At 42.6% G+C, this 24,339-nt stretch overlaps 2 protein-coding genes across 4 annotated transcripts; one reads left to right on the forward strand and one right to left on the reverse strand.

The window, feature by feature from the left end:
* The first annotated feature begins 220 nt into the window (after window positions 1–220).
* Window positions 221–14,006, forward strand: pgd (phosphogluconate dehydrogenase). The gene is made up of 13 exons (XM_061781978.1): window positions 221–344; window positions 708–783; window positions 1,659–1,838; window positions 1,915–1,980; window positions 2,062–2,180; window positions 2,897–2,966; window positions 3,050–3,184; window positions 3,266–3,455; window positions 7,487–7,617; window positions 9,411–9,544; window positions 9,620–9,719; window positions 12,582–12,704; window positions 13,619–14,006. Exons 1-13 carry the CDS (start codon window positions 337–339, stop codon window positions 13,736–13,738), a joined length of 1,452 nt encoding a protein of 483 aa, XP_061637962.1. The 5' UTR covers window positions 221–336; the 3' UTR covers window positions 13,739–14,006.
* Window positions 14,007–15,389: 1,383 nt separating this feature from the next.
* Window positions 15,390–24,105, reverse strand: tardbpa (TAR DNA binding protein a). 3 transcript variants are annotated; one of them, XR_009789708.1, is made up of 7 exons: window positions 23,377–24,101; window positions 21,564–21,727; window positions 19,095–19,235; window positions 17,814–17,984; window positions 17,655–17,739; window positions 16,626–16,759; window positions 15,390–16,002 (listed from the first exon to the last, which is right to left on the reverse strand). XR_009789708.1 is itself a non-coding variant. In XM_061782005.1 (6 exons), the coding sequence occupies exons 1-6, from the start codon at window positions 23,615–23,617 to the stop codon at window positions 16,680–16,682; spliced, it is 882 nt and encodes a 293-aa protein (XP_061637989.1). In that variant the 5' UTR covers window positions 23,618–24,102; the 3' UTR covers window positions 15,390–16,679. The 3 variants fall into 3 exon arrangements, 2 of the variants coding, with proteins under 2 accessions (XP_061637989.1, XP_061637975.1); XM_061782005.1 differs by having other exon boundaries at window positions 15,390–16,759; window positions 23,377–24,102; XM_061781991.1 differs by having other exon boundaries at window positions 15,390–17,739; window positions 23,377–24,105.
* Window positions 24,106–24,339: the final 234 nt, after the last annotated feature.

Genomic DNA, 24,339 nt, shown 5'->3' on the forward strand with positions numbered 1-24,339 from the left:
CGCAGTTCTGAGGTCCCGGGTTCAAATCCGGCGTCGCGTGAGTGGAGTTTGCATGCATGTTCTCCCCGTGCCTGCGTAGGTTATATCCAAGGACGCGGGTTTCCTCCCATGTCCAGTTACGTAATGAGTGACGGCTGAATTGGCCAATAGCAAAACGGATACCTCTGCTCAGTATTTTGTACCAATGATAATTATCGTCTCCGCTCACAGGAGCGGTTTGAGGGGCTTTGATTGGCTGATAGTCTGGGTAGGGAGGAGCAACCTAGCAGAGCGGAGAACGAGGAAGAAGAGCGTCTGTCATTTGGAAATCTCACGGTAACATCGCGACTGACCACAATGCCTGAGTAAGTTCTCTACTGTCCTTTCACCATTCAATAGAAAACTAGTCATGCTGTACTGATCTATATTTTCAGTGACTTTCAAGGCTTTTCTGGTTTAACTTTAAATAATGAAGCTCGAAAGGGGACTGTTAGCTTGTCTGCTAGTCAGTGTCGGAGTACATGTGAGATGAGAGTTCGGAAATTCACTTCCTTAAAATTCATTTAGGAGCTCACACCTTGCATTTCATTTGTGTGTATATATATATATATATATATATATATATATATATATATATACAGAGTAGTTGTTGTGGTGCGAGTCTGACAATAAATGATTTTTAAAAAAAGTTTAATGTATTGTGCATGTGATTGTTTTTATTCTCACAGAGCAGACATCGCACTCATCGGTTTGGCTGTCATGGGCCAGAACCTCATCATGAACATGAATGACCATGGCTTTGTTGTGAGTTGTCATTGTCAAGTGTTTCTCAACATACAGGAAATGCCTACTACTTAAAATGAAATCATTAGAGAGGGCAAAAGTATTCACACTCTACTTAAATAGAAGTACAGATACTAAATAAAGGCTCTGGTAAAAGTAGAAGTTCCAATTCAACTCCTTTTACTAAAGTAAAATTAAAAGGTGCAAATACTGAAATGTGCTTAAGTACAAATGTAAAAAGCACAATGGGAAAATGCCGCCATGCTCATACTGAGAAGAATGAAAAAGCTCAGGAGTATTATTAGCTCAGGAGGTTTTCAACACGTTGCCATAGCTTTGCTAACCTTGTGAACTGATGAACTAAAAATGCAAAATTAGTGAAAACTGTGTTTTTTTTAGATTAGAGAATTTTTGAATGGCAGAAGATTATGTTTTTGTTTTTTTCAGCGATTTGGCTAGTTATCATTTTTGGAGCTGACAAAAGCAAACCATTTTCTTAAGTAAGGGTGTGGACACGGGATATCTTGCATCATTGAATCTGTTGCGACATTGCTGTTAATTCCAAGTCGCTTATGTCTCTGTTTTTTTTTTTTTACCTTATTAGCCCACATGATCTCAATCAAGATCTCAAATGTGGATGACTTTACCTCTCTGACTTTTTTATGTCGTGTCTTGATCAGCAAAGGTTAAAAAAAAAAAGTAACAAGCCTATTCGGACAAATAAGGAGAAGAATGTATAGATATCTGTGTTAAGGATAATGTCGGGACTCAACATAAGACGACTTTAGAAACATAAATACTCAAGTAAAGTAAAGCTATATGAAAAATCAACTAATGTACAGTAATGAATACTTCCCCACAACTGGAAATAATGGCTCCTGATGTCTGTTGAATAGGTGTGTGCCTACAACCGCACTGTGTCCAAGGTGCACGACTTCTTGCAGAACGAGGCAAAGGGTTCCAAGGTGATTGGCGCTGAGTCACTTGAGGACATGGTTTCTAAGCTAAAGAAGCCCAGGAGAATCATCCTGTTGGTCAAGGCCGGACAGGCGGTGGATGACTTTATCGACAAGCTGGTTGGTGTCTGCAATATTTTAATGGTGTCTGAACTCCGCTTATTGTTGATTTCATCATATGTTTGTCTTGCCTCAGGTTCCCCTCCTTGAGGCTGGAGATATCATCATTGACGGTGGCAACTCTGAATACAGTGACACGACAGTAAGGAGGCAGACACAGCGTTGTCGTGCACCTTCTGTTGAGGACTTTCTCCAAGCGCCTCTTTGCTTTTGTGTCACACAGCGGCGCTGTAAGAGTCTAAAAGAGAAGAACTTGCTGTTTGTGGGCAGCGGCGTCAGCGGTGGCGAGGAGGGGGCACGCTATGGACCCTCACTCATGCCGGGAGGACATCCAGAGGCCTGGTGAGACATACATTGAATGGATTCCACTGGAGACAGAGGGTCCTTGGGTTATCGGTACGACTGGAATGCTTTGCTTTACGTGCACGATGCTGGTGGCAGTTTTTAACATTTTTAATTGTCCGTTAAGAACAGGGGCAACGGATTCTTTGGGATTTTGCGTTCACCCACTTCCGCAAATGGATGCCTTTTTCCCACCGCACACACACACGCTACTTGCCTCTGCTTCGAGCTTTTGGTTTTCTACTTCAACAGAGTACAGCAGAACAGTGGAAAACAAGAAACAAAAATGTTTGCAAGTTCAGCTTCAAACGGTCATGTAGTCAGACCGTAGTCATGCTCATTAGCGTAGCATACACTACAAGTCAGCGATCCCGTTTTCTGGGTTTGGTCATGTGGCGTTCCGCATTGAGCGGTTTGAAGACTAAATTGTCCAAAGCTGTGAATGCGAATGGTTGTTTGTCCAACCAAATTGGCTGGTGACCAGTCCAGGGTGTACCCAATCTCTCATCCAAACTCAGCTGGGATAAACTGTAGCTCACTCTGAGGACAAGCGGAATAGAAACTTGATAGAAAGGTGCCAGTGAGGAACAAAAAGTCTAATTCGAGGTCAAAAAGTATTTGAATACTGCATTGCAACGGAACACCTGACGATATCTTGTGAGTTGCAATCCATTCGCACCCGTTCCATCCTCACTCGCTGCCGTTCCATTTCAAAGGCCTCACATCAAAGACATCTTCCAGAGCATCGCTGCCAAGGTGGGAACAGGAGAGCCGTGCTCTGATTGGGTGAGTCTCTTCACTTGACTTTTGGGATGTGGCGTGTGTGTGTGGCTACCTTTGCCGTGATTTGACTGTTCTTCCCCGTGCAGGTAGGAGATGAGGGCGCGGGTCATTTTGTCAAAATGGTTCACAATGGCATCGAATACGGCGACATGCAGCTGATTTGTGAGGCTTATCACCTGATGAAGGATGTGCTCGGGATGGACCATGACGAGATGGCCGAGGTGAGCTTTCTCATATTATGGCAGTGCTTTTTGTCATCACCGGTCGCCCTTAGCCACCCGTTTTGCGTTTGAACCCCTCAGGCTTTTGACAACTGGAACAAGACAGAGCTAGACTCATTTCTAATTGAGATCACCGCCAACATCCTTAAGTACCGAGACACCGACGGTATACATCTGTTGCCCAAGATCCGCGACAGTGCAGGACAGAAAGGCACGGGGAAGTGGACTGCTATTTCAGCCTTGGAATACGGCACTCCTGTGACTTTAATCGGTAAGGAAGTCGTTTCTTTCCTTATTCATCTTGCTGTTGAGTCATTGCCAAATGTGTCATGTCACACCTGTTTCAACATGTAGCCCAAAAAAAAATCAGGAAGGGGGAAGGTTAAGCCATCCGCACATCGAGTGACGTAACTAGACTGAACTGGACAATCGCAGAAAAATTACAGGGGGTGACTGACCCTCGAACCCTACCGACTGCAACAAAAATAATGCAACCCCTCATTTTGATGCGGCGCCTATATATTTTTTTTTATTCAAACACAAACGACATAGGGCAATTGTCAAGGAAAAAGTGGATTACCCGGGCCGCAGAAACCCGCAGTGGCGGTCGGTCATGTAGTTCTGTGTGCACCTGGCTTTAGAGGAGGTTATTGAGCCATTTCCAGGGAACGTGCTTGATTTGTGTCTGCCCTTAAGAAGATTGAAGGCTTCTCTAGCAGTCTGCTCATCCCAGGTGACATAAGGGGGATTTGTCGGCCATCCATGTGACTCATGGTGTCTTTCATAAACGGCCAAGGTTATACGTGGAGGTCAGGAAGCAGAAGGATTGAGGTGTTGAGGATTTATGTGTTATGTATGTATGTTTGTTTATGTATGTATATTAATGTACAACCCCAATTCCAAAGAAGTTGGGACGTTGTGTTAAACATAAATAAAAACAGAATACAATGATTTGAAAATCATGTTCAACCTATATTTAATTGAATACACTACAGAGACAATATATTTAATGTTCAAACTGATAAACTTGATTGTTTTTAGCAAATAATCATTAACTTAGAATTTTATGGTTGCAACACGTTCCAAAAAACCTGGGACAGTGTCATGTTTACCACTGTTGCATCACCTTTTCTTTTAACCACAGTCAATAAATGTTTGGGAACTAAGGACACTAATTGTTGAAGCCTTGTAGGTGGAATTCTTTCCCATTCTTGCTTGATGTACAGCTTCAGCTGTTCAACAGTCTGGGGTCTCTGCTGTCGTATTTTACGCTTCCTAATGCGCCACACATTTTCAATGTGACACAGGTCTGGACTGCAGGCAGGCCAGTCTAGTACCCGCACTCTTTTACTACGAAGTGCCGCTGTTGTAACACGTGCAGAATGTGGTTTGGCATTGTCTTGCTGAAATAAGCAGGGGCGTCCATGAAAAAGACGTTGCTTGGATGGCAGCATATCTTTCTCCAAAACCTGTATGTACCTTTCAGCATTAATGGTGCCTTCACAAATGTCTAAGTTACCCATGCCATTGGCACAAACACAGTCCCATACCATCACAGATGCTGGCTTTTGAACTTTGCGTCCTAACAGTCCAGATGGTTCTTTTCTTCTTTGGCCCGGAGGACACAACGTCCACAATTTCCAAAAACAATTTTAAATGTGTACTCGTCGGACCATCGAACACTTTTCAACTTTGCATCAGTCCATCTTACATGAGCTCGGGCCCAAAGAAGCCGGTGGCGTTTCTGGGTGTTGTTGATAAATGGCTTTTGCTTTGCATAGTAGAGTTTCAAGTTGCACTTACGGATGTAGCGCCGAACTGTATTTACTGACATTGGTTTTCTGAAGTGTTCCTGAGCCCATGTGGTGATATTTTTTACACATTGATGTTGGTTTTTGATGCAGTGCCGCCTGAGGGATCGAAGGTCACGGGCATTCAATGTTGGTTTTCGGCCTTGCCGCTTACATGCAGTGATTTATCAAGATTCTCTGAACCTTTTGATGATGATATGGACCGTAGATGATGAAATCCCTAAATTCCTTGCAATTGCACGTTGAAGAACATTGTCCTTAAATTGTTCGACTATTTTCTCACGCACTTGTTCACAAAGCGGTCGGTGAACCTTGCCCCATCTTTGCTTGTGAATGACTGAGCAATTCAGGGAAGCTCCTTTTATACCCAATCATGGCACCTACCTGTTCCAAACAGGTGTTTGATGAGCATTCCTCAACTTTTTTGCCACTTGTCCCAGCTTTTTTGGAACGTGTTGCAGCCATAAAATTCTAAGTTAATGATTATTTACTAAAAACAATCAAGTTTATCAGTTTTAACATTAAATATCTTGTCTTTGTAGTGTATTCAATTAAATATAGGTTGCACGTGATTTGCAAATCATTGTATTCTGTTTTTATTTATGTTTGACACAACGTCCCAACTTCATTGGAATTGGGGTTATGTTGATGAGTGTGTCCCAACAGGTTTGTTGAGAGAAAAACATTCAGTTTCCTTTCACTATCGACAATTTCAGGGCGTACCGTACTACAAAAGCAACACTGTCGCTTGACATTCAGCCATACACATCCCTGTTTGATTTAGCAGCAGCAGTACAACAATGTCTTACTGTGTGAGAGCTGAGCTGCTGGCCAGTGTGCACGGGTGGCTTTTTGCCCCACTGGTGTCCAGGGACTACACAGTGTACGTAGACTACATTCAGAATGATTCGATATTATCGGAATTACGTTGAAGTTTCATTTTCTTCAGCGGAAAATACATAAAATCAACTTTGAAATATGGACCATGAAGACCCCCATAGCTCCTTTAAATGCATTTGCGGGCTGTCTATGGAGTCATAGTTGAGTTACTCCTCAGTGTCACCTCCTGTCTGAAAGCCTAGATCTAATATAGTTTTTGGTCTGTTTTTCTATTATGTGTTAACTGTACAGCATATGGGCAGGCTTCCTTGTTACTATTGCTTGCTGTTGATTAACCAAAGTGAAATCTAGCAGATAGGAGGGTTTTCCCCTTACTATCAATTTGATCAACAGATACATTTTTTGTTTTAAATGGCGCAAAATCTGTAGTTCTATAATGTCTTCACCCTAGCCAGAGTTGCCCCCCCCCCCCTCCCCCAAACGTCTGTTTTTAGTTCTAGCTTGTGTGTGAACAAAGATCCATAACAAATTTTTTAAATTGATCCTAACATTATTCGTCCCCTTGTCAAAGTTTTGACACACAAAAGTATTAATGTAATCATTTCCATTTTCATTGGTCACATTTTGAAAATATTATTCATACCCTTTCGCAATACAAGGGTACAATAGGTAGCTGTTTATACAGTATTGTAAAAGTATATTGTAGTTTATGAGAATACTTGTTGTTCGGAAACATTTTACACCATGTACCACCTAAAAAAAAAACAACCCAAAAAACACTTGGCTCTCAGTCTACCACCAAAATGACTAACATTAAAATACAGTAGTACATTACAATAAAGTGTTCATCAAAAACTAGACAGGTTTTATTAAGCGACTGTAACATGCGGTTTTAACATCATCACTGCACTTAACCATAGTAATATAAACAAATTCTTTAAGATTAAATGCAAATGTTTTGAATTTAAAAATGAAATATCACTGAACTGTACTTCGGCAGTGATTCTCTTGCATAACACAAGTGGTACTCGTCGCATACTTTGAGAATCACTGCACCACATTGTGTTACTAGGATCCTTTAAAATGGTGCAAAGACTGCATTTCCTCAAAAGTGACTAACAAGATCAGGTGTATGAATCCTTTTCAAAATTTATAACAATGAAAAGGACACATTTTTAATTTATGCTTTATAAATGTCACTTTTTATCATTTGCAACTATAAGATACCCTTTCTTCAAATACAAATACCCTTTAACTGGATAATTTGTCTCGGATAAGAATCATTTTGGGCCTTTTGTCTGGACATGGCCACATTCTGTGTCCACACCTGCTGGCTGTGCACTTTTTAGCAAGTCCTGCTTACCTACCAGAGGGGAGGAGGGTGCTGTTTTTTTATTTTTAATTTTTTTATTTGTTCTTTAAGCATTAAAGCTACTTCAACCGCTTTCTGTTAGACAGAAGTGATTTGAAATTGATGTCAACAATGCTGTTACGGCACACTTTCTTCCTCCATATCCTGCTTCCTCAATAACCTGTTTCACGTTGACGAGAAATTGTCAACTTGTGAAACAGGTTATTGACTGATTGACTCTCCTTGTGTGTGCTGTGTTATGTATACAGACCCAACTGTCTTATATTCCGATCTTCTCAGGAGAGGCTGTCTTTGCCCGATGTCTGTCCTCCCTAAAAGCCGAGAGGGTGGAGGCCAGCCGCAGCCTGACGGGGCCAGCAGGAGTCACGTTCAGTGGTGACAAGGCTGCCTTCCTGGAGGACATTAGGAAGGTACAACCAAGCACAAAGCACTATGGTTGGGCATCGTTTGAATTTGAGCGATTCCGGTCCCGATTCATTTTCCTCTTTTCGATTCTGGTTTCAAACGATTCTCGATTCTGTTGGGTCAAAAAAGTTCGCATGGTTTAAATAAAGGGTGTCCAAATTATGAACATCCATTTTCTTAGCAGCCCGCAGCATAGACTAAAATGGTCATTTGACTCAGGGTTCTTTACAACCAGTATCAACATCAAACCTATGAACTAAAAGGCAATGTGTGTGGAACTAATCCAATTGACTTAATATATTATATATTTATTAATTAATGTTTCAACTAAAAGTTAAATGTAGCACTGTAAAAATCGTTATTTGGGGCAGTTTAATCACATCAAATGATTTATATGTGCAAGTTTTAACTTGACTTCCTGTTTTACGATTGTAGCATTTTTATATTGAAGGCTACGCAGCGGAACTCAGCATTTTGGCACGAAAAGTAACTTCACACGGCGCCTGTTTTTTTTCATTTTTAATGGATGGAACCAAATGCTATAAAACGTTGATTCCTTTCCTTATGTGGGTAAGGAAAGGAATGGCGATGAGGCACAAAATTAGTCTTTGTGATACTGTGAGACGTTTATATGAATTTTGTCCCATTTCATTGTGATGTGAAGTTGCTACAGTAAAGTTTTAGCTCAATGTTAACCTTTTTTTTTTTCTTCTGTCATTGGCTCTTACGTTGATTTCAAGACTAAAATAAACGCTGAAAACCATCAGTGCACAAGTGCAACCAACCGTTTACCTTGTTAGCTTTCTCAATATTGGCATTGACGTATTTTATTGTTTAACTCAACCAGTTTTCACTGAAGCTCCGCGTGGTGTAGGCTGAGGCTTGCAGCGCATCAGACTTGTGAAAGCCTCCTTTGCACAATATAATCTTATTCCAAGTGTTGCACTGAGGTGACTGGTCATTCATTTTAACAAAGTTATGACGTACTTGTTCGCAGCCGTTTTGGGCACAAGCACGTCTTTGTGCTTCGTCTTCGACTTCATTGGTTTTCGCCACTTTTTCTTTGGCGTCGGCGGACTCGGCATCCAAACTGGGAACCACATTTTTTACATTTGAACGATTCCGGGAGAACCGGAACGCTTGTCCTGGTTCCATTCGATTCTTGATGCCCAACCCTACAAAGCACACACTGTTCTATCAGTGCACCCCACGAAACGAACTAGATTACTAATTTATTACTAAGCCTAGAAACAGACAAACATTCACACTCACATTTACACCTACGGGCAATTTAGAGTCTTTAATTAACCTACCATGCAAGTTCTTGGGATGTGGGAGGAAACCGGAGGACCCGGAAAAAACCCACGCAGGTACAGGGAGAACATGCAAACTCCACACAGACGAGGCCGAATTTGAACCCAGGTCCTCAGAACTCTTGGGGAAAATGTCCTAACCAGTCGCCCACCGTGCCGCCTGAAATAGTAATTGGTAATGATAATTTAGTTGTATGAATGGCAACAGGTGCACCCAGATTAATTGTACATTTTGCCATCTAGTGAAAGAGCATTTAATTGTTCTGCTTGTGTTGCTTGCTCAACAAAGATTTTTTTTTTTTGTCATCAATAAATGGTACTTTTCAAACCAGTTCAGTAAAATTGGATAATTTCTCACGGTACACCTAATGAGCTCTCATGAAACTGTAATCGGCTGTGGTATTACTGGTCTAATACATCAATCATAATGTGTGTATACAAAGATATGAACTAATCTATTATTAACCAAAGTCATGTATTCCCAGGCTCTGTATGCCTCCAAGATCATCTCCTACGCGCAGGGCTTCATGCTGCTTCGCCAGGCCGCCAAAGAGTTCGGCTGGTCCCTCAACTATGGCGCCATCGCTCTGATGTGGCGAGGAGGCTGCATCATCCGCAGGTACATGTTGCCCGCCCGCTCCCCACAAGAATAGTGGTGATGACCAACGTGCTTGACCAGTTTCCTTCCCTCCAGTGTGTTCCTGGGCAAAATCAAGGAGGCGTTCGACAGGGACTCGGAGCTGCAGAGCTTGTTGTTGGACTCATTCTTCAGCGACGCTGTGCAGAAGTGTCAAGTAGGAGGAAGCGACACGCCGCAATAGCTGCATTGACAAAGACTCACTCGGCACTACAGCAATTTCCTTGGTTACGAAAAGTTCCGTAGTGAAGCAACTCTGGCGTTCTGGCTCTATTTGCTGTTACGATCTTACCAAATCAATAATCTAAAAGCCTATTCAAACCTGGGCTGGAATTCATGACTCACACTTACTGTAGGTAGTTGTCAAGACAAAATGCACCTATTACTCTGCAAATGTCCGTGACGTCTGTTTTAGCAAACAATGCCCGGCACTGAATACATCTCTTCAAGGTTAGCAAACCATGATGTCCCATAGCTAATCATGCTAATCTGGGGGAAAAAATAACTAAAATAGGATATAAGCATATTAAAAAATATATTCTAATAGCAATCAAATAAGCATATTCAGAAATATGAATCACAAGTGAGTTTTGAATTCTGGCCCACCCTGTTGATGGCATTGTGAACTTAGCGCCACAGTTCGTAAGTAGGTTTTAGCGTCCATTGGAGCATATTACAAACCCAATTCCAATGACGTTAGGACATTGTGTTAAACATAAATAACAACGGAATACAATTATTTGCAAATCATGTTTAACCTATATTTAATTGAATACACTACAAAGACAAGATATTTAATGTTCAAACTGATAAAAATAATAAAAATGATAAAATAATCATTAACTTAGAATTTTATGGCTGTAACACGTTCCAAAAAAGCTGACACAGGGTCATATTTACCACTGCGTTACATCACCTTTTCTTTTCACAACATTCAATAAACGTTTGGGAAGTGAGGACACTAATTGTTGAAGCTTTGTAGTTGGGATTCTTTCCCATTCTTGCTTGAGGTACAGCTTCAGCTGTTCAACAGTCCGGGGTCTCCGTTGTCGTATTTTACGCTTCATAATGCGCCACACATTTTCAATGGGAGACAGGTCTGGACTGCAGGCAGGCCAGTCCAGTACCCGCACTCTTTTACTACGAAGCCACGCTGTTGTAACACGTGCAGAATGTGGTTTGGCATTGTCTTGCTGAAATAAGCAGGGTCGTCCATGAAAAAGACGTTGCTTGGATGGCAGCATATGTTTCTCCAAAACCTGTATGTACCTTTCAGCATTAATGGTGCCTTCACAGATGTGTAAGTTACCCATGCCATTGGCACTAACACAGCCCCATACCATCACAGATGCTGGCTTTTGAACTATGCGTCCATAACAGTCCGGATGTTTTTTTTCCTCTTTGGCCCGGAGGACACGACGTCCACAATTTCCAAAAACAATTTGAAATGTGGACTTGTCGGACCACGGAACACCTTTCCACTTTGTATCAGTCCATCTTAGATGAGCTCGGGCCCAGAGAAACCGGCGGCGTTTCTGGGTGTTGTTGATAAATGGCTTTTGCTTTGCATAGTAGAGTTTCAAGTTGCACTTACAGATGTAGTGCCGAACTGTATTTACTGACATTGGTTTTCTGAAGTGTTCCTGAGCCCATGTGGTGATATTTTTTACACATTGATGTTGGTTTTTGATGCAGTGCCGCCTGAGGGATCAAAGGTCACGGGCATTCAATGTTGGTTTTCGGCCTTGCCGCTCACATGCAGTGATTTGTCCAGATTCTCTGAACCTTTTGATGATATTATGGACCGTAGATGATGAAATCCCTAAATTCCTTGCAATTGTACGTTGAGGAACATTGTCCTTAAACTGTTCGACTATTTTCTCACGCACTTGTTCACAAAGAGGTGAACCTCGCCCCATCTTTGCTTTCAAACAGGTGTTTGATGAGCATTCCTCAACTTTCTTAGTCTTTTTTTACCATCTGTCCCAGCTTTTTGGGAACGTGTTGCAGCCATAAAATTCCAAGTTAATGATTATTTTCTAAAAACAATCAAGTTCATCAGTTTGAACATTAAATATCTTGTCTTTCTAGTGTATCCAATTAAATATAGGTTGAACATGATTTGCAAATCATTGTATTCTGTTTTTATTTATGTTTAACACAACGTCCCGACGGCGGCACGGTGGACGACTGATTAGAGAGTCAGCCTCACAGTTCTGAGGACCCGGGTTCAATCCCCGGTCCCGCCTGTGTGGAGTTTGCATGTTCTCCCCGTGCCTGCGTGGGTTTTCTTCGGACACTCCGGTTTCCTCCCACATCCCAAAAACATGCGTTAATTGGAGACTCTAAATTGCCCGTAGGTGTGAATGGTTGTTTGTTTGTATGTGCCCTGCGATTGGCTGGCAACCAGTTCAGGGTGTACCCCGCCTCCTGCCCGATGATAGCTGGGATAGGCTCCAGCACGCCTGCGACCCTAGTGAGGAGAAGCGGCTCAGAAAATAGATGGATGGATGGATGGACAACGTCCCGACTTCATTGGAATTGGCTTTGTAGATGCATTACATTAGATTTTTATACATGAGATGACCGCAACATAGCATTATTTTACCCAGTGGAATAGAAATGTTATATACCATATTGTATACTCTATTCATTATTTTACTTTTCACCTTTACGAGCTGTAGACTTAAACCTTCTCTTGTGACTAAAACTCTCGTGCTAAGCTTTCTTTTGGAACTACAACCTTCTGTCAAGACTAGAACAGTTTCTGGGAACTAGCATCTTCTCTCGGTACTGAAATCTCTTCGGCAAAAACGAAAACCTTATCTCGGGACGAGACTATCCTCTTGGAACTATTTCCTTCTCTTGAGACAAGAAACCTCTCTGCACGAGAACGTTCTGAAGATATTTGATTGTAGAGATGTTCTTCAGGTTGTGATGAGCAGACTTGGTCACAACTTTTAAATTCAGGTCTGAGTCCATAATCAATCACACAGAGATTTCTTTTATTTTTATAAAGGAGTCGTGGCGTCGAGCAGTCAGCACAGGCGTACAGCACGGCATCCCCATGCCGTGCTTCACCACCGCCCTGTCCTTCTACGACGGCTACAGGCACAAGATGCTGCCTGCCAACCTCCTCCAGGTAACACCTCTACTGCGCAACTTAAAAACAACAACAACTGATCCTTTCAATATTCTCACTTATTCTCATTACTGTCATGGGTGAGCTGGAGTCTACCCCAATTGACTAGACTGGTCAGTCAGTTTTCAGGGTACACACAGTTTAGAGTAACACACATTCACAACTATGGACAATTTAGTGTCTTCAATAAACCATGCATGTTTACATGCATGTGTTTTGAATGTGGGAGGGAACTGGAGTATCTGGGGGGGAAAAAAACCTAGACAAGCACATACAAACTCCACACAGTTGCTGTGTTCTAATTCCTCCCCTTTTTTAACCATACTATTGCATTCATTTCTGAAGAACGGCAGTAATTTTCCATGGGTCAGTTTGACCTGGGGCTGGTTTAATTATCCAAAAATTGTAAAAGAAAAATACCAGTTAACATTGTTCATGGATTATTTATCAACTTCCATTTTAATCTACAACCCCAATTCCAATGAAGTTGGGACGTTGTGTCAAACATAAATAAAAACAGAATACAGTGATTTGCAAATCACGTGCAACCTATATTTAATTGAACACTACAAATACAAGATATTTAATGTTCAAACTGATCAACGTCATTGTTTTTAGCAAATAATCATTAACTTAGAATTTTATGGCTGCAACATGTTCCAAAAAAGCTGGGACAGGGTCAGGTTTGCCACTGTGTTACATCGCCTTTTCGTTTAACAATATTCAATAAACGTTTGGGAACTGAGGAGACTAATTGTTGAAGCTTTGTAGGTGGAATTTTTTCACCCATGACCCTAATGAGGCCAAATCCTACAGAAAATGAAAGGATGGATGCATGGATGCTTTAGAGTTGAAAAGCCTCTGTGTCCATCTGTGTCCTGTCTCAGTGTTGTTGTTGTTGTTGTTGTGTTCAGGCTCAGAGAGATTACTTCGGGGCTCACACATACGAGCTGCTGTCCCAGCCGGGCCGCTTTGTCCACACCAACTGGACAGGCCACGGTGGAAACGTCTCGTCTTCCTCCTACAACGCGTAACGAGGAGTACGGCGGCGTACGCTTCAAACAAAAACACAGCATACACACGAGTGCAAAAGAGGATATTACACATTCCGCCACTATAACCGCAGCATTTTAGCTAAAATCAACAATGTGTGGTGGCACATTTTACAACCGTAGAATTGTATAATTTGTGTCCTTACACTGTTTTGGTTAATGCCAGGGTCCACAGTGTTAACACTGGATTTAAGCTGAAGTGTTGCACTGTACTGTACTAGGCTAAATAAAGATTTCAATCCCTTTATAATTAGCTTGTATGCTCCTCACTCACCGGATTCACGAGTGTTTGTGTGTAGTTCTAAATTAGGTGACGACTAACAGAATGCTCCTCTATTGCAAATGACCTCCTGCACTTCTCTCTGGGTGGACTCACAAAGTGCTTTACGTGGTTAAAGTACAGTTTCAAGCATAAGGTTAATTCAAGGGGAAAAAAGTCTCGCTGGAATGCAAATGTGTTTTTAACTGCATTTGAAAACTGTCTCATGCTTGTTAATTAATCTTATTTGAGGGACATAGTAAAAGGCAGTCAGCAGACTGCAGTGACCAAGCGGGACTATGAAATGCTTACTAATTCAAGAAATGGCCTCCATTTTTTTTTTTTTTTTTTTTAGCACATTGCTATCATGGCTGCTCAAGATAGATTTGGCTATAGTGTACGGTGTGGGTGAGCAAACTTCTGTCTTTAATGACCACTTTGACTTTTAAGACAGAAGGACAAGTTCATTTAGATGAGGTGAAAAACTAAATGTGTACAATTGCTGGTTTTCCAAATATGGAGATATTTTAATCATTCAATGTATATTTATAATGAGTAAAAATGAGTTTTACCATTTAAATTACAATGAACCAACTAACCTCATTTAATAATTTAGAATATTACATTTTAACTAATTTCAGGGGGAGGGGGGGACAGGCTAAACTCGCAACAAGGTGGACAACATGTTAGCACATCTACCTCACAATTCTCAGGGCACTCCGGTTTCCTGCCACATCCCAAAAACATGCACGATAGGTTAATTTAAGACTAAATTGCCCGTAGGTGTGAATGGTTGTTTGTTTCTATGTGCCCTGCGATTGGCTGGTGACCATTTCAGGGTGTACCCCGCCTCCCGCCCGAAGTCAGCTGGGATAGGCTCCAGCCCGCCCGCGACCCTAGTGAGGAGAAGCGCTACGGAAAATGGATGGATGAAAGCTGCTAAACTAATACAATACAGGGCTCTTGATAATGTCAATAAAGGGTGGCCACATTTCACACTTTGCTACTGCACTATACAATAAGCAGCAGCAGTTGGTGTTTAAAAACCCACACTTCATTAGGTACAAGTCTGACTTCAAAAGTTTTGAGTAATTTAACGTTTTTCTTCAAATATACATCACGCCATATTTGCCGGCTCATAAAACTGCGCATTTAAAACAGGTGCAAGTCTCATGATTGTCCATTGGGTGTCGTAATGCCGTCGTTTTCTGCCCCCAAGCTTGTTCACTGCTCTTTTTGAAGAGAACGATTGCAATTAAGACGTCAAAAGTAAGCGTTACAGCCATCGAAATAGTAGTAATCTACAACCCATTCCCATTTTAATGTAGGGATGCGATACCTTTAAGGTGGACGCCAAATGATGAAAAAAGCAAGTATTATCGGTTTGAATTTTAATCTCCTGAAAGGGAACATTTCCATTTTGAAACTTAAATTTTCACAAACATCAAGCAATCTGTTTAAAAAAAACAAAAAAGTTTACAATGCAGTCAGCATCAAGCAGACTAAAGCTCACCTAACACACACAAGCATCACTAGCAAATAAAAGTAGACAGATATCAAAATAACAATGGAAGAGGACAAACTTGCTCAGAATAAATTTTGCAAGTGTTCAAATCTGATTTTCATCTCCAATGACAGACAACAGGTGAATAACTCAAAGCTTTTATTTTGCCACAAGACTAAATTATGTCAGTTGTCCATATTATCTCTTCACACGCTCAGCTTGTGTGAACAAAAATGTACTTTATAATGAAACAGAGAGAAACAGACAACCTGTCATTAGAATGGAGCAGACAGGTTTTCCAAGATGTCATTGATTTGGGGCACACTAAACATGGGAAGGTCCAAGGTTCCTCACGGGCAGGATGAAGATGATCCATTTCTGAATTTAAGGCATTCGTGTAGAAATTCCATTTTGGGCTCTCCCGCGGTCTTCAACTCCCCCCGTGAGTGACTCCTGGTTGCGGTGTTCCTTGTCCGCGGCCCCCTATACATGTGAATTAAAGCGTTGGCATTTCAATTAATGGACCGGGGAAAAGAAGTCACCGTGAAGAGTGCATCATACCTAGTCAAATTCTCCTTTTATTTCAGTTTCAATTCACAAAACATAGGGGGGACCCTCATTCAAAACTCAAACTTTCAATTGGACAAACATTTGTCATGTCAGCACACTTCCAAACTCTCAAACAGCAGCAGTCTAATTTCCACACATGGAGGGTGCTAGGTAACACAGAGAAAAGAAAAGAAAAGAAAAGCACACAGACACACAATTCACATTGAATTGGACATCAAGAGGAAAGCTTTGGAAGGATACAAATAGTCTTAGCGCTTTCACCGTGTTCTAAAACAACTACTTGGGCTGGGAAATGATGTCCTCGGGATGACACACGCACACTCGCACAAAGCCACAGCGTCTTCCAACTCTCGCAGGCATTTGTCATTTGTCCCGTCCCAAAAAGAAAAAAAAAGCCAACAAAAACCAAGCAGTCTCTGCTCACTCGTGCTTTCGTTCATGTTGCACTCGTTCGCTCGCTCCACACCAAATCCCACTCATCGATCTCAGACATGTAGTCCACGACAAAGGGAGAGGAATTAGAAGGTGACACCCACCGTGGAGCACAGTAAATGCAGAGTGAAGCTTGTGTGGTGCTGATGGCAAAGCGTTTACACGTGATACTGAGATCTGTAGAACATTGCTGCCAGTGAGGCGCTTCCTCCCGGGAGCGAGCGAAACAGTTGGTTAACTGTAGGAGAGATGGTTGGCAAGGCGTTTCCATCAGATCAGGTCAGAAGGGGGGGGGGAAATGAAATAGAAATGCACTGCATACACAACACAACGATCTCAAGCCCACTGAGAGGAACTGGCGGTCTGGTGGTACTCACGCACGTTTACAAACAACGCTGCATGCACGTCACTTTCTGAAAAGCAGCTAACTAAACCCACTCATGACTACTGTCACACATATTTCAACTTCCTTGTTAACAGAAAAAAAGGCAGTGTTTTTTGTTTTTTTGGTGTGTGTTTTTTTTTTTTTTTTTTAATAGTACTTACCAGATTAGCCTAGACCAGGGCTGGGGAACTTGGACATTTGTGTAGTCTCTGAGGGCCACGCTAAACTGATGAAAACATCCAACTAATGCTTTGGGCTTTTTTGAACACTTAACTTAACACTTAACTAATTTAACAGTGGGACCCGAGCCCTGGCCGAGGATCTCAACTGAACTGCCGCCTACTTATCTACATGCCCCAGTTGGAAGACTTGGTCTCCATGGAGGCGCCAAAGCCCGAGCTGAAGCCGCTGCCAGAGGCCGAGTTAGTGCCCGCGGGCCAGCCCAGACTGGCCGTGGTGGGGCTGCTGTAACTGGTGCTGGTGGAGCTGTACGACTGATCCCGGGTGGTGGCGGCCGTGCCCCCCGCCGCCGTGGTCATCCCCTGCTGGTTGGCCAGCATGCCCATCATGCCCCAGCTGCTCTGCAGCGCCGCCTGGGCGGCCGCCACCATTGCCGGATTAAGGCCCAGGGCGCTAAAGTTGACCCCGCCCTTCCCCCCCCCGCCCGTGCCCAGCCCGCCGCGACTAGTGCCGTACGCCTGACCGAAGCCGCCCGCCCCAAAGCGCCCTCTCTCCATCATTTGCCTACTATTGTTGTGTTTGGGCTCGGCGTTGGAGATGTGCACACTGACGCCCTTGATGATCAGGTCCTCTCCGCACAGGGCCTGGGCCACCTGAAGACAGCAAATCAAGTCACGGCCGGCTTTCGGAAAAAGCTCACTCGGGCGGGACGGTCGGAAGGTTATACCTGGTCGTCGGCGAATGTGACGAATGCGAACGCCCGGAAGGGTTTTGGGATGAAGACATCTGTGACTTCTCCGTACTGCATGAAGTACTGTCGCAGCTCATCGGGGGTCATGTCCTCTGTGCAGCGGCCCACGAAGATTTTGCGACTCCGCATGGGCTCATCGGGGAATGCCTGACCAGGAAAATCCACAAACGCTACATCAGTCATGTGCTCCAATTGCATACACAATGTAAATACCCTTCTGTCCATTCATGCAACATGGACACCTGTCTATTCCCACACTTGTACACAATGTAAACAACCATGTGCCCATTCACATACAGTAGGTGGAAAAAGAATGTGAACCTTTTACAATTTCTTACACTTATGCATAAATTAGTCATACATTTCTTAGGAGGAACACACAGCACCAAGTGTGGAGGAAAACAATGGCACAGCACACCAACATTGAAACCTTATTCCAAATGTGAAGCACAGTCAAGGAAGCATCATGGTATGGGCGTGCTTTCCGAGGCCATCTGTCCAACAGTTGACGCTTAAAAGGATACGCGGCGCAAAAGGACAATGATCCAAAACAAAGACGTCAATCAACAACCATGGCTTCAGAAGAAAAAAAGGTGTTTTGGCGTGGCCGAGTCAAAGTCCTGACCTCGACCCAATTGAGATGCTGTGGTCTGACCTCAATAGAGTTATTCACACCAGACAGCCCAGGAATCTTGCCGAACTGCTACAGCTTTGTCAAGAGGAACGGTCCAAAATTCATCTTAATTGTTGTGCATATCTGAGCTGCGACTACAGGAAACGTTTGAGGTTATTACTGCCAAATGAAACAACCAGTTATTAAATCCAAGGGTTCACTTTTTAATCCTTGTCCTGTGAATGTTGACATGTTATGCTCTATAAAAATATGGAAAACAATAGTTTGCGTGGTATTAGTTTAACCAGACCATTTATTCTCATGATTTAGATGTATGATACATGTGGAAATGTATGAAATTCCAAAGGGTTCACATACTTTTCCCCGCCACTGTGTACACAAGGTAAACACCTGTCCGTCCACTTAATTACAATATGATCACATCTGATCATTCTCACACACAATCTCAACAACTACCCGTCGTTTCACAGAGATACGGCACGAAAACACCTGCCTGGCCATTCAAATACACTGGCTGATCGGATGATAACTGTGTCCATTCACATTACATCCAGACAATCGGTGTAAAAGTTACTATTGTTAGTGCTTTCTTTTAAGTGTTACACCAAATCAAGTAAAGATACCTTTGAGTTGGGGAGCTTGCAGTCGCACCATCGTCCGTCTATCATGTGTCTCTGAGAAATGACTTTAACCTGGGTTTCATATTCAGTGAAGCGTACAAAGCCAAATCCTTTGGAGTTGCCTGTGTTTGCATCCCTCTTGATCTAGGGGGGGAAAAACAATTGCTGATTGGTAATGATTTGTTTCAACCAGAATTCACAATCTGCCAAAATAATAGTACATTACAGAGCAAAGGTCTTGGGGTGCCCACTTGTTTGTCACTTAAAATTGGGGAATGGCATATTTAGGTGTGTCTGTTAGCAGGCAACTGACTTCCTGGTTTGTGGAGGATAACAACCATAAGATAGGGGCCATTATGATGCTAAGAGATGGACCGTTCCAATATTGCCATAATGACTCCAATGGTAAAAACACATTCCTGTGTCCGCTCCTTTTGCCGAAATGTAAATGTGCTCTTCCTTGGACCGCAGCCTGGGTTACTACAGTGGACCCTCCCATATTTGCAGTTTGGCACCAGAGGATACCAGACATGCAAACACCAAAGGCATGAAAAAGGTGACCCCAAAAAACATTTTATGGAGGGGTCTGGGGGGGATCCCCAGAGCCCCCGCAGATAATTTCTTTGATTTTAACATAAATTAAGAAATCTGGAAGACTCTTAAAGAGTACAATAAGGCCAAAAAAATTAAAAAATTATTCACGCAGAAAACCTTATTTACACCGCTCAAGTACATATTGATGTACAAATGTAAGATTAAAATAAAATTTGCCTCATTTCTTTGCTTTTTTGTTCTGGCCTCCAACTTGAGCCAGTCCCATCTCCACCTGCACCTGATGCCTGCTTCAAGCTGTGCCACATGAATAGCATCCTTCTCTTTAAGCACTCTCATTCTGGAAAATAATTGACTAAAATCATCATCTGTTTCACTTCATTTTTCACTATTACCAACTTCAAAGGCTAATCCCAAATGTATCCTCCAGCAAAATATGAATTACAATATTTTTCTGTTTTTATTGGCCATTTCTGAATTTGAAGTTAGTTCATTCTGTGTTGCGACATAATTCTTAACAGCACTCCGTCGCTTAATACGTTTAACATTAACATCAGTAAAATAATTTGATAATTGTAGCCACGTTTCCTAATTAATACAAAATGTACTAGCGGATCAGCTCGTTACCGATGTTACATGTGCTTTGCGGTTCCACTTGGGACCACAACCAGGGCCCCGACCCAAAGCACCTCGACGCGAAAATACAAAAGACCAGCGCAACAAATACGACACTGGCTGATCTGATGAGCAAAAATGATCTGATGAGCTTAAAAGGTAAGAGTAGCAATAGAGGATGTCCGCTCCAGAGGTGGGTAGAGTAGCCAAAGATTGTCCTCAAGTAAGAGTACTGTTACTTGACAATAATGTGACTCAAGCAAAAGTAAATAGTCCTCCAAAAATTTACTTAAGAGCAAAAATTACACACTGAAATTATTACTCAAGTACTGAGTAAATATGTTGCTGTGTGTGTATGCACAGTCAAAACTACAAAAAAAAAAACCTGCAATTTACTGCACAGTGTTTTCTCAAGTTATAAGTGATCTGAAATATCCACGTTTGGGCAGACTGTGCCAGACAAATACTAGAATACATGAAAGCTGTTTTTGTTCGTCTAAATGTAAACGAGTAGCACGCCGTTGCCTTCAGGGTAACGACAACCTTCCCAACATGACTGCCACGTACGCCCGACAATCAGCGGGGCAGGCTTACCTAGTGTGACTACCTATGTCTGGGAAGCCTAATGGAAGATGTTGTGTGAGGTCATGTGACTTTCTTGTGTCATTTGATCGGTGAACTAGACTTAAATGTCACTAGCGCTTAAATTGGATGACGCAAACAGTGCCCAATACGGGAGTCGAAGTCGTAGTCTTGCGCACGAAATAATTGATAAATAAGCAATACTTGATAAATAAAAGTAACGAGCAACTTTTAGATCATCGTAACGGAGTAAAAGTACTGTGACTTATTAACAGCAGAAGCGGCGGGTCAACTCCTGTGACTCCGAGCGCACAGGCGGAACCTCAGGCCGCATATTAGTCCGCCGCCGGAGTAAAATTCACAATTACATCTGTGTGTTGATGTTGGGTGTGTGGAATGGCTCTAGCGGCCCATGTTCAAAGAGTACAAAATAGCCTCTGACCTCAGTGACGGCGACGCCCCCCCAGGAAAAACTCTTCAGATCTATACAATTTACGTAAGTTTGTGTTCAAAAATGGCGAATTTCAACGAAAGGAGACTGATTTGCACGTATGGGATACACCTATTCCGATTTTTTTAAATTTATTTATATATTTTTTTCTTTTCTTTTTGTTGTTTTTTTGTTAAGGGGCAAAGCATCATGACACCACCAAATACTAGTAGTGACTTAAGACTTTTGCACAGCGCTGTATGTACTGCATAAAATAGGAAGGGCTCCTCTACCTGTACCATGATGACCTCACCAAAGGTGGTGAAATAATCTTTCAGGTCTTGTTCTGTGGTTTTCCAGGGCAGACCAAGGACAATAAGGTCTGACGTCTTCTGATAACCCCTTTTGACTTTCACAGCTGAGGCAGCGTCGATTTCCTCCATCTTTCTTTTGTTATCTGCAGAAGATATGTCACTTTGAGGATGGAGAAAAAAAAATAAAAAGTTCTGCTTGGTGGACCCATAAATTACATTACATTAGCCAAACCTGCAATATATAGTACATGACGTGTATCACCAATTTTGCGTTGATGGAGATAATGCTCAGTTTGTTGTAGCTGTCAGAGGTATTAATGTAACAAAATGTACTGTTTGCAGTGGTTGTGTGGTGTGGAGCAGTAAATTTATTTGTAAATTTATTTTGTATTCAGTAGGCCACTGGACCATATAAAGTTCCGACATAACATAGGTGTAAGGGACTTTCCCCAAAGAGATCGCCCCATTCATTTTGTCTCTCATAGGTGAGGTATACCTATGATGAAAATTACAGGCCTCTCTCCTTTTTAAGTGGGAGAACTTGCGCAATTGGTGGGTGACTAAATACTTTTTTGCCCCACTGTAGACACCTTACGACAGGTGCACTGATGCTGTGGCTGTATATCGACCAGTGATTCCCAACCACTGTGCTGCAGCACAGTGTGTCATGGGGGATCCTCAGGTGTGCCGTGAAAAATTATCCAATTTTACTTGGTCCGAAAAGTATTCACTACAAATATTGTATCTTTGCTCATCTATGGCAGTGATGTATAGTGAAAGGCAGAACAATTAAATGCTCTTCCACTGGATGGCAGAAGATACAATTAACCGAGTATACTATCCCCCTTGTAACCTGTTACCATCGGTATTATATATTAATATATTTATTAATAGGAATAGGATAGGAACTGAGAAATCTGCTAGTAATTGACACACACTCACAGAGATTTTCAATTGCTTAAAAATACTCCAAGATGACAGTGAAGCCCTTTTTTGTATTCCATTAGACAAGGCTAGGCAAGGCTAAATGAAGCTCCTCCCACAGATATGAATCGGTAGATATGACACACCCCTTTTGAGCTGCATGCTTACGGCTACTCTAAAGGGTAATAGTCGTCAGCGGCTTCCATGTGTGTGGAGAGAAAGAAACCCAAACGACCAAGGATGCCGGAACATTACGCTCCATACTGTAGTGTACAATGCCGGACAATTACGACAAGGGAAGTGGGAGTAACCCTTCACGGGTAAAAATGTATTTTTTTGGGGGGGGGGGGGGGGTTACGCAAATATGTATCGATAACACGCGCTTTGCCTTTGATGAAAAAGTAAACCGTGAAAATCGGTTGAGAACAGAGCACGGTACGGCTTAATTTCAATGTCCATTGCCTGTGATGGGAACATCAACCTCCCAAGTATGGCCACTATGTAGGCACGTCGGTTAGCCGGGCAGCTACCGCGCGCTGGCGTATCTCGTCTTTATCTATAGATCCTCCTCTCGGGTCGACATAGTTACTTGGCAGCAAAGCAATATTTTTACATTAGTCATGGCTTTGGCCTGAGCACAAAGACAGCAATAATACTTACCTATAGCAAATAAATTAAGATCAAACCTGTTTACTCATCAGATTAGAGGTTAAATACCTTGTTTTACATGACCATTACCCAAATAGGTTAGCGTCTGTGTGTGAATGAGAGCAGCAAATAGGTTAGTTTTTCAGGAAATGGCTTGGAAATTGCCATTTATTGTTTTTAAACTAAAGCCAATACTCTTAAGTAATTGCAGTGGCCTCACCTTTGGGGTAGTTGACCACGTAAACCAGGTTTCCCCAGTCGCTCTCTGGCGCATGCAGGACGCCCTCCACAAGCCGGACTCCGCGCATGCACTGGGACTCGGGGTTTCTGTAGCGGAGCCCGCACGCCCCTGGAAACTGGGCCGCCACCGACGAAAGCAGAACGGTGCCGTCGTCTTCCGATGGAATCTCCATCGGCTCCTCGCTCTCGTCCTCGGCCACCCGAACGTACAACTCGGACATGTTCTCTGAAAGGCCGGTAGCCAGCTTGAAGCCTCTGGGTGCTACCTCACTACGAGGGAGCTACACACGCAACTCTTATTTGCTCCCCCTAAAGCAAATTGAAATGCAAAAATTCCGAAACGTCGACACCCTTACGAGTGTGAATGCTCGAACGTTTGATTTTATTGCGGTGGGGGGTGCACGAAATGCGTCACTTAGCTCCTTTGTCGACGGCAAACAAGTTAGCTAGCTAGCTAGCAAACGGAAGAGCGTTTGAGAAATGAATGAGCATCCACTTTCGCTGTGGACTCGCAGTTAACAAATACAAACGCCGTCTTCTTACCTACGGTCTTACGGCCGAATGGTTGTGCGAAAGGTACAAGTAAAATTTCGAAATACGACGGTGAAATGGAAAGTCCGAGCTGTGCTACGCACAACGCACGCAATTAGCAACGACACGCGCCAGCGGCTACCTCCAGTTAGCTAACAAAATGGCTGCTCACATTCAGGATTGACGTCATCCCAATGAGAACGCTGGAATTTTACAGGGGTAACATAGATTTGTATTTGTAAATTCCGCCTTATGGGTTAATATGTGCGGCGGCGGCGGCGACGCCATATTAGATGTGGCAAATTCGACGATCCCTCTTTTTTTTTTTAACTGCTTGAAGATGTACCCATCGTTTTTGCACTCAAAGTGAGCTCTCATGGTATTAGGCAAGGCAAGGCAAATTTTTATATAG

This window comes from Phyllopteryx taeniolatus, chromosome 1, assembly GCF_024500385.1.
Source record: "Phyllopteryx taeniolatus isolate TA_2022b chromosome 1, UOR_Ptae_1.2, whole genome shotgun sequence".
Lineage (NCBI taxonomy): Eukaryota > Metazoa > Chordata > Actinopteri > Syngnathiformes > Syngnathidae > Phyllopteryx > Phyllopteryx taeniolatus.